General features: G+C 53.0%; 1 protein-coding gene across 2 annotated transcripts in view; it reads left to right on the top strand.

The window, feature by feature from the left end:
* Positions 1-10,227, top strand: part of ANXA9 (annexin A9) — a 27,756-nt gene that overhangs the window by 9,290 nt on the left and 8,239 nt on the right. The window contains exons 3-14 of one of the 2 annotated variants that reach the window (XM_017877764.1): positions 1,701-1,776; positions 1,885-1,990; positions 2,497-2,590; positions 2,748-2,844; positions 3,365-3,459; positions 3,671-3,784; positions 3,974-4,064; positions 6,059-6,138; positions 6,323-6,382; positions 8,169-8,253; positions 8,394-8,489; positions 8,586-8,644. In XM_017877764.1, the coding sequence (XP_017733253.1) occupies positions 2,516-2,590; positions 2,748-2,844; positions 3,365-3,459; positions 3,671-3,784; positions 3,974-4,064; positions 6,059-6,138; positions 6,323-6,382; positions 8,169-8,253; positions 8,394-8,489; positions 8,586-8,644 (852 nt within the window). In that variant the 5' untranslated portion in view covers positions 1,701-1,776; positions 1,885-1,990; positions 2,497-2,515. Of the gene's footprint in view, positions 1-1,302; positions 1,777-1,884; positions 1,991-2,496; positions 2,591-2,747; positions 2,845-3,364; positions 3,460-3,670; positions 3,785-3,973; positions 4,065-6,058; positions 6,139-6,322; positions 6,383-8,168; positions 8,254-8,393; positions 8,490-8,585; positions 8,645-10,227 lie in introns of those variants that run through there. The other variant, XM_017877765.1, reaches the window with a different exon arrangement.

The following is a 10,227-nucleotide window of genomic DNA, read 5'->3' as shown; positions in this document are numbered from 1 at the left end:
TTTATTTATTTTTATTAGTTCAATAGTTTTTGGGGATGAGGTGGTGTTTGGTTACATGTTTTTTTTTGTTTGTTTGTTTTTTGTTTTTTGTTTTTTTTTTGAGACGGAGTCTCGCTCTGTCGCCCAGGCTGGAGTGCAGTGGCCGGATCTCAGCTCACTGCAAGCTCCGCCTCCCGGGTTTACGCCATTCTCCTGCCTCAGCCTCCGGAGTAGCTGGGACTACAGGCGCCCGCCACCTCGCCCGGCTAGTTTTTTGTATTTTTTAGTAGAGACGGGGTTTCACCGTGTTAGCCAGGATGGTCTCGATCTCCTGACCTCGTGATCCGCCCGTCTCAGCCTCCCAAAGTGCTGGGATTACAGGCTTGAGCCACCGCGCCCGGCCTGGTTACATGTTTAAGTTCTTTAGTGGACACATTACTTCATTTAATCATCCCAAGAAACCTGTCCTCGGAGGCTCCAGCATGTCCCACAACCTCCGTCTCTCGCAATCCTCCCATTTAGAGAGCTGAAAGGACTAGCGAAGCTCACAGAACATAGGTTGCAGAGCCGGGTATTGAACCCTCATTCTCCAGTTCGGACACAAGTGCATGTTTTCCACTTTAACAGGAGAGAAAAGTGAGGAGCAGTGATTACCACCACAGAAATATCCCTTCATGCCATGTCTTCCGGCCTGATCTCGTCAGGGTGGTGGAGCCACTGCAGGTCCCTTCTCCGGGGATGTAGGAATCCCAGCGAAGGCCTTCCTGGGTTGAAAGAGAGGCAGAGGAGTGGAGGCAGGGCTCTAGCTTCTGTGCCCTGCCCCTACCCAGGCTCTCCCGGGAGGCAGGAAAGAGGCTGTATTTAGACCCGAGGGAGCCAGCTGTGAGGCTGGAGCAGCTGCTGCATGGTAGGGCGGGGCGGGAGCTCCGCAGGGCTGCTCACCTGCTGCTCTGTGCAGAGACAGCCTCAAGCCCAGCTGCTGGTTGCATCACCTGCAGCTAAAACAGCCACGGGGCCCAGGCTGCCAAAAGGCAACAGGAGTCTAAGAAACCAGGCGAGGGAGCCTCCCTGATCTCTCTGTTGCCTTTTGGGAGCATAGAGCTTCCCTCCGAAGGTAACACCCTTTGCATTTTTCTCTCTTGACTCTTCATCAGCTTCCACCCCCAAATACTTGTGCCCTTCCTTCTCCACAGATATAAACAGTCCCTGGGCACTCTCCACCTAGGCCAGCTGGCTCTAATAAAGCAGCAGTCTAGGGAGTTTCTGGGCTGGGACCCCTTCTGGGGTGCAGGCTGGGGTGCCCTGCTGGTATGTGCCCCAACAGGTTTTTCCCTATCAGCCTTGAAATCAGCCTGCAGCCTGTCTGACCTGCCCCCCAGGGAGCTGGTGCCAGAGGCAGAGCCAGGTCAGAAGCTGGACTTTGAGACTAGGCCTCTGTGGTCCCACCTGGACCCACAGGGGAGGCAGTGCATAAAGCCTCCTGTGTTTGAGGCTGGGCCGCTGAGAGGCTGAGTGGAGTTCACTCACATGGGTTGAGGCCCAGTTCCTGGGAGAAGAGATGCTGGGCAGGAAGGTGTCTGCGTGTGGGACTCTGTATAGCCCGGTCCTCTCCCACGTCTGGGAGGGGCCAGAGTCAGACAACTGCTGGGTTGGTCCCTAAGAGAGGTCATCTGACTGGCTGTTCAGCCTAGGCTGCATCCCCGCCCCCTTTCCTCTACCAGGCCACACCAGAGCCAGTGCTCACACAGGCGAGCTACCAGGCCACAAGGACGACACCCACCTCGCCTCTGCACCTGAGTAAGTACTGGGCCTGCGGCCCCATGCCAGGAGAACTTGTTGATTGCTTGGGGGAGGGAGAAATGAGTTTTCCTTTTCCAACATGAGAGTGCCTCCTTTCCTGTCCAGGCATCCATGTACTTGCGAGAACCCTTGCTCACATCAGCTAAGAGATTGCACCTGCTGACCTAGAGCTTCCCACCTGTGGCTCCTAGGGTGAGAGGCAGCCAAGCAGGTAGGCAGCTGTATAGGCGGGAATTGAGGGTTGCTTGTCAGTTGGGGGTGCAGGTGGGGGAGAGGCTGTTTGGAGTTGTCTCCCACTCTGCATGCTTAATCCTGCCACCTCACCTCAGCTCCCCTGCACTGCCCCAGGAGACCCCAGCCAGACCCCAGAAGGAGGGCCATAGACCTCAGAAGGGGGGGCATCTACCCCGGACCAAGGCCTGAGGAGCCTCGGTGCTGACCCTGGCATCAGGGAGGGTTGGCGCCTGGTCCAGGAGCATCCCGCATCAATCCCCACTTCCTAAAGGAGCGGGGAGAGGTGGGGAAGGTGGGGGCTCCCCTCTTACCTCACCATTTCAGCTCCAGTTCTGGCTCCAACCCTAAGCAGGTTGATCTTTTTTTCTGCAGCAAGGATAGGAACAGGCAACTGGAACCCAGGCTCCAGGTTCTTGGGGGGTCATAAGGAGTCCCTGGAAGGCCAGGAAATTCAGCTCTGTGGGTTCCTGTTTCCTTCCCCAGGGCAGCCAGCAGTAGCACCATGTCTGCGAGTGCTGGGAAGATGGGACCGTCCCTCACCCAGGAGATCCTCAGCCACCTGGGCCTCGCCAGCAAGGTAAGGGCTGTTGGGATTTCAGAGATCACTTTTAATATCTCAGCTCGGGCTGTGAGAGGATGGGAGGCAGGAAAGTGGAGGACAGGCCCTGAGATTATGCTGAGGTGGGGTAGGCAGCCTGGCCGTGGCCCTTGCCGACCACCCCGTGCTCCCACAGACTGCAGCGTGGGGGACCCTGGGCACCCTCAGGACCTTCCTGAACTTCAGCGTGGACAAGGATGCGCAGAGGCTACTGAGGGCCATTACTGGCCAAGGTGAGCCCCTTTCCCCCCACACTTGAGGCTGCCTTTTAGAGCCAATCTATAGACCAAGGAGGAGCCAAGAAGGAGGAACTAGTGATGTTGGAGAAACGTTTGTGGAACGCCTTCATTCTTTTATGTCAGGCACCACAGTAGGTGTGTCAAACCCGTTCTCACAACACCCCTGTGAGGCAAGGCTTATTATTTCCATTTTCCAGATGAGGAAACTGGGGCTCAGGGAGATTAAGAGTCTTGCCCAAAGTCACTCAGCTCATAATGACAGAGGTGGTATTCTCATCTAGGTCAGCCGATCCCTGCAAATCTTATTTTTTTTACAACCACACCAGGCCACCTTTGCCTTGGTCTGGGTCAGATCTGCATGCTGTTTTGACAATTTATTTGCAACTTATTTTGAGATAAAATGGAAGTGGGGGTGATATAGCCCCTGCTCCTTTCCTTCCTAGCCCTCTCCTGGAGTAGGGGCATCCCACTATATAAAGACCCTGCTCACAGCACAGCCCTCATCTCGGTTCAGGGGTGGACCGCAGTGCCATTGTGGATGTGCTGACCAACCGGAGCAGAGAGCAAAGGCAGCTCATCTCACGCACCTTCCAGGAGCGCACCCAACAGGTAAGGCCATGCTGACCTCCCACAGCAGTGGACTGGGGTGAGAAACCCCCTGGAGGACTCGAGAGACAGCAACAGCCACTGAGGCCAGCCTCTGCTTCCTGGCTAAACAGAGCCTGAGATGAAAACCAGCCAAATCTTCCCAAACCTCCCCATGCTTCTGGAGCCCTTCCCCTCACCCCCATGCCTCTGCTGTGGGGACCATTTATTGTAGGACCTGCTGAAGTCGCTACAGGCAGCACTTTCCGGCAACCTGGAGAGGATCGTGATGGCTCTACTGCAGCCCACGGCCCAGTTTGACGCCCAGGAATTGAGGACAGCTCTGAAGGTAGCAGGAGGGGAGACTTGCTGGGGTATCTGGGGAAGGGAGAAGGCTGTCAGCCTTGCTTTTGCAAGATGAGAGTCCCCCTCTCATCGTCCCATATTGTTCCTTAGAAGGAGAAGCAGCCAATGTCTGCCACTGTCTGCCATCCTAATGACATGGCCAGTCTGAGAGTAGACTCCCAATTTCTTGTAGGCCTCAGATTCTGCTGTGGATGTGGCCATTGAAATTCTTGCCACTCGAACCCCACCGCAGCTGCAGGAGTGCCTGGCAGTCTACAAACACGGTAAGAATATGGAGGGAGGCCGGGCGCAGTGGCTCAAGTCTGTAATCCCAGCACTTTGGGAGGCCGAGATGGGCGGATCACGAGGTCAGAAGATCGAGACCAGCCTGGCTAACACGGTGAAACCCCGTCTCTACTAAAAAATACAAAAAACTAGCCGGGCGAGGTGGCGGGCGCCTGTAGTCCCAGCTACTCGGGAGGCTGAGGCAGGAGAATGGCATAAACCTAGGAGGCGGAGCTTGCAGTGAGCTGAGATCCGGCCACTGCACTCCAGCCCGGGCGACGGAGCAAGACTCCGTCTCAAAAAAAAAAAAAAAAAAAGAATATGGAGGGAGGGGTCCCAGGTGCCGGAGAAGGGCTGCAGGACAGTCCGCTCCTCTCCTGTACTCCCCATAGGTGAGCTAGCTGGCAACCTGGCTGCCTAAGTTCTATTTCCTTGGGGTCTTTCCTCTTTCCCCCACCAGTGCCTCAATCTCCCCAGGGGAGAGAGCCAGATGTGATCATTAAAAAAAGAGAAGCAGGCCAGGCGTGGTGATTCATGCCTATCATCCCAACACTTTAGGCGGCTGAGGTGGGTTTGTCGCTTGAGCCCAGGAGTTCAAGACCAGTCACAGGCAACACAGGAAAACCCCATCTGTGCTAAAAATTCAAAAAAACTAGCTGGTCACGGTGGTGCATGCCTGTCGTTCCAGCTACTCAGGAGGTTGAGGTGGGAGGATCACCCGAGCTTGGAAAGTTGAGGCTGCAGTGAGCTGAGATCATGCTACTGGCACTGCACGCCAGCCTGGGTGACAGGAGTGAGAGCATGTCTCTCTCTCTCTCTCTGTCTCTCTCTTTCTTTCTCTCTCTCTCTCTCTCTCTCTCTCTCACACACACACACACACAAATAAAGAGAGAGAAGCAATGATTAACCATCTTAATCTGGAGCTCCAAGGCAGATTTCAAAGTGACAGCCCCAAAGGTACTCATGTCACCTTCCCAGCCCCTTGCCGGTCCCTGCCATCACACCACATTCCAAGCTGAACCCAGCCGTGCTGCAGCCTGAGGGAAAGGTGGGAACCTGCCCTCTGAGTCATGGGTGTCACCTTTCATGCCCCTGATGGCTGGCCTTGCTTGGCTACAAATGTCTCACCCACTAATTTGTGGCTTTTTCCCATCCTCATCTTACCACCCCTTCCCCACCCCACCGCTTTTTCTTGCTTTCCCCAATTTTCCTTTGATGTCTAATCTTGGCCTTTGTTCTTCTTTTGAGACAAAGTCTTGCCCTATAGCCTAGGCTGTACAGTGATGTGATCATGGCTCACTGCAGCCTTGACCTTCCTGGGCTCAATCAATCCTTCCACTTCAGCCTCCTAAGTAGCTGGGACTACAGGTGTGCCACCACCATGCCCAGCTAATTTTTGTATATTTTGTAGAGATGGGGTTTCGCTGTGTTGTTGAGGCTGGTCTCAAACTTCGGGCTCAAGCCATCTCCTGCCTCAGCCTCTGAAAGTGCTGGGATTACAGGCATGAGCCACTGCCCCAGCTGTGGCCTATGTTCTTAATCCCTCTCCTACTTTCCTTCCTTCTTGCATCCGTTTCTCTCGTCTCCTTCCATTTCTCCCTTTCCTGCGCTTTTCCTTCCTCATATCCCACCTCTCATGTCATTTATCCTTACCTCCAACAAGGGTGCCAGGTCCTAGCCATCTTGTGTTATAATACAGTTTTCCCTAGCTCTTCTTCACTGCCTGGCCCCAACTCTGATAATGATTGTCTCCTACCCAGCAGGTTGGTGCTTGGTGATGAAGCCACCACACACCTCACAACTTAGAGATGTTTTTAGAGTGGCCGTGATGGTACTTGTGCCTTACATCCTGGGAGCTAGCAGCCATCAAGCTATTCCAAGCAGGGGCTAGCAGGGCTAGCAGGGCATAGCGGGTCAGGCATTTGGCAGGTCCTGGGGATATCTACACTAGGGAAACTCAGGAAGATTCAGAGGGCTCCTCACCCCACCCCAGATTTCCAGGTGGAGGCTGTGGATGACATCACGTCTGAGACCAATGGCATCTTGCAGGACCTGCTCCTGGCCCTGGTCAAGGTGAGGAGGACTGACCTGCAAGGAAGGGAGTCACATTCACCAGGCAAGGTGACACGCTGGAGCAGGGAGCATTGCTGTCCTGTAATGGACAAGAGAGGACTTTAGGGGAGACCAGGCTTTGCTTGTTGGTCTGGAGATAAAGGTGCCCTTCGAAGAGCCCTCTAAGAACAGTTTCTCCTCCTAGGGGGGCCGTGACAGCTACTCTGGAATCATTGACTATAATCTGGCAGAACAAGATGTCCAGGTGAGCAGGGGGTTTAGGAGTGTACATAGCCGCCTTGCACGTAAGATGCCTTCCTCCACCGTATCTTAGAGCCGATGACTTACGTGTCCATTTGTCCTGCAAACCCATCCTTGCCTTGGAGAGGGAGTTCTCAGTTACGTGGTAGGGGCAGGAGGTGTCAGGTAGCGTCATAGCTGAAGCCTTTTCACTCATCTAGCCTCTGACTCCTGAGCTCATCAACCGACAGATTCTCCTCTCATGAGCATTTCGGGGCAGAAAGCCTCCTCTGACCTTTTGGGGATTATTTAATCCTTGGGTACCAGGATTTTTCCAAATCAGTGAACAGAGCTGTGAGGCTATAAGGGCAGAGCCCTCTCTTAGCCCTATTTCTTTCTTAAAAAACATAAAATAGGCCGGGCGCGGTGGCTCAAGCCTGTAATCCCAGAACTTTGGGAGGCCGAGACGGGCGGATCACGAGGTCAGGAGATCGAGACCATCCTGGCTAACACAGTGAAACCCCGTCTCTACTAAGAAAATACAAAAAACTAGCCGGGTGAGGTGGCGGGCGCCTGTAGTCCCCGCTACTCGGGAGGCTGAGGCAGGAGAATGGCGTAAACCCGGGAGGTGGAGCTTGCAGTGAGCTGAGATCCGGCCACTGCACTCCAGCCTGGGTGACAGAGCAAGACTCCGTCTCAAAAAAAAAAAAAAAACATAAAATAAAAAAAAAAATAAATAAAAACAACTAGTAGGCCAGGCATGGTGGCTTATATCTGTAATCCCAGCACTTTGGGAGGCTGAACAGGAAGATCATTTGAGCCCAGGAGTCCAAGACCAGCCTAGGCAACATAGTGAGACTCTGTCTCCACAAGATATTTTTAACAATTAGCTGCACCCGTAGTTCCAGCTAGCTAGGAGGCTGAGGTGGGAGAATCGCTTGAGCCTGGGAAGTTGAGGCTGAGGTAAGCCTTGGTCATGCCACTGCACTCCAGCTTGGGTGACAGAGAGAGACCCCATCTCTCTCTCTCTCACACACACACACACACACACACACCCCAGTTTACGGGTTAAAATAACCTTTTCTGGCTGGTTGTGGTGGCTCATGCCTATAATCCCAACAATTTGGGAGGCCGAGACAGGAGGATCACTTGAGGTCAGGAGTTCGAAACCAGCCTAGCCAACATGGCAATACCCCGTCTCTACTAAAAATACAAAAGTTAGCCAGGCATGATGGTGGGCACCTATAATTCCAGCTACTCGGGAGGCTGAGGCTGGAGAATCGCTTGAACCTGGGAGGCAGAGGTTGCGGTGAGCTGGGATCATACTATTGCACTCTAACCTGGGTGACAGAATGAGACTCCATCTCAAAAAAAATCCTTTTCCGGGCCGGGCGCGTTGGCTCAAGCCTGTAATCCCAGCACTTTGGGAGGCCGAGACGGGCGGATCACGAGGTCAGGAGATCAAGACCAGCCTGGCTAACATGGTGAAACCCCGTCTCTACTAAAAAATACAAAAAACTAGCCGGGCAAGGTGGCGGCCGCCTATAGTCCCAGCTACTCGGGAGGCTGAGGCAGGAGAATGGCGTGAACCCAGGAGGCAGAGCTTGCAGTGAGCTGAGATCCGGCCACTGCACTCCAGCCTGGGGGACAGAGCGAGACTCCTCTCTAAAAAAAAAAAAAAAAATCCTTTTCCACCCTCAATCCCATTTCCATCATGATGATGATAGATTCTGGAACATAATACCCATGGCTCCCTAGGCCCCCACCAATGATCCCGATTCACTCCTCCCTGACTCATTCCTCCCTCTCAGGCACTACAGCGGGCAGAAGGACCTAGCACAGAGGAGACATGGGTCCCACTCTTCACCCAGCGAAATCCTGAACACCTCATCCGAGGTACACACAAGCCTTCTTGTCCCCCTAGCTTGCTCTAATGATGAGTTTGGGCTGAGGAAAGTGTGGGGAGGGCCCATCCTTTGCAGTGATAATGAATCCCCCATCCATCTTTCTAACTGCCTCCCACACACACACACAAGTGTTTGAACAGTACCAGCGGAGCACTGGGCAAGAGCTAGAGGAGGCTGTCCAGAACCGTTTCCATGGAGATGCCCAGGCGGCTCTGCTCGGCCTAGGTAGGGGCCTGCTCAGGATTTGTGAAGTAAGTCTCTCTTGGGATGGGAGATTGTGGCCCTAGTTGTGAACCTCCATCCTTCCATCTTTGTTTCCAGCTTCAGTGATCAAGAACACACCGCTGTACTTTGCTGACAAACTTCACCAAGCCCTCCAGGTGAGAGGGGCACTCCTTTCCCTCCCCAGAACAGAAACCGGGGAAGAGAGAGGAAGTCTCAGCTTGCAGCTAATGTAACCATCCTATATGCACCACCTAAACCTCAAGCCGCGCTCCTTCCCAGGGCTTACGCACCAGAGCTTACACAGGGGTGGAGGAATGAGCTGTGGTGAGAACTAACTTAATTGGGGCCCTGAAACTAACATTTTGGCCTTGTTAATGTCTAGGTGGCCAAATAGAGATATGAATCTGCTCTGTAAGACAGTGCCTTGTCCAGGCATAGTTGTCGCCAGAGTGATGGTGATAACACTAGCAAGAAAAATGACAAGGGCTGGCATTTTGCGGGTGCTGATTGTGTGCCACGGCCTATCCTGAGCAGGGCACACACATTTCAATTAATCCTCACAACCATATCCATCCATATCTTATAGATGAAAAAACTGAAGCCCAGAGAAGTTAAGTACCTTGCTTAAGGTCACATAGCTAGTAAGTCATACAGTCTCCCTACACAACACTTCACGATGTAAGACATCTCTGGCCTCTGTGTCCTGAGTAGCTGGGATTACAGGGATGCGCCACCACATCTGGCTAATTCTGAATTGTTTTTAAAAAGGAAAAACTTAGCCTCCCAAGTATCTGGGATTACAGGTGCCCACCACCATGCCTGGCTAATTTTTGTATTTTCAGTAGAGACAGGGTTTCACCATGTTGGCCAGGCTGGTCTCGAACTCATGACCTCAGGTCATCAACCCGTCTCAGCCTCCCAAAGTGCTAAGATTAGAGGTGTGAGCCACTGCGCCCAGCCCATGTTATCCCATAAACTGCTGACCGTGGCTTGCTTGAGTGGTTCCACCAATAGAATCCAGTCATTCTGTTGATTGAATTAGGTCTCTTATTAGTAGAACTGTCCCCCAAAATCTATAAATAGAAAGTTCAGGAAGGGTGCAGTGGCTTACGCCTATAATCTCAGCACTTTGGGAGGCCAAGGTGGACGGATCACTTGAGGTCAGCAGTTTGAGACCAGCCTGGCCAACATGGTGAAACCCTGTCTCTACTAAAAATACAAAAATTACCTGGGCGTGGTAGCGTGTGCCTGTAATCCCAGCTACTCAGGAGGCTGAGGCAGGAGAATCACTTGAACCCAGGAAGCAGAGATAACAGTGAGCTGAGATTGCGCCACTGCACTCCAGCCTGGGCAACAAGAGCAAAACTCCATCTTAAAATAAATACATTAATTAATTAATTTAAAAGTTCACTTAGAGAAAACATAAAATTTGAAGAGATAGGCTGGGCACGGTGGCTCATGCCTGTAATCCCAGCACTTTGGGAAGCCGAGGCGGGCGGATCACGACGTCAGGAGATTGAGACCATCCTGGCTAACACGGTGAAACCCTGTCTCTACTAAAAATACAAAAAATTAGCCGGGCGTGGTAGCAGGCGCCTGTAGTCCCAGCTACTTGAGAGGCTGAGGCAGGAGAATGGCGTGAATCTGGGAGGCGGAGCTTCCAGTGAGCTGAGATCGCGCCACTGTACTCCTGCTTGGGTGACAGAGCAAGACTCCGTCTCAACAAACAAACAAACAA

This window comes from Rhinopithecus bieti, unplaced genomic scaffold, assembly GCF_001698545.2.
Source record: "Rhinopithecus bieti isolate Rb0 unplaced genomic scaffold, ASM169854v2 scaffold_10548, whole genome shotgun sequence".
In the NCBI taxonomy this organism is placed as follows: domain Eukaryota; kingdom Metazoa; phylum Chordata; class Mammalia; order Primates; family Cercopithecidae; genus Rhinopithecus; species Rhinopithecus bieti.
Note: the sequence above shows the minus strand (reverse complement) of the source record. Positions and strands in the feature narration are given on the sequence as shown.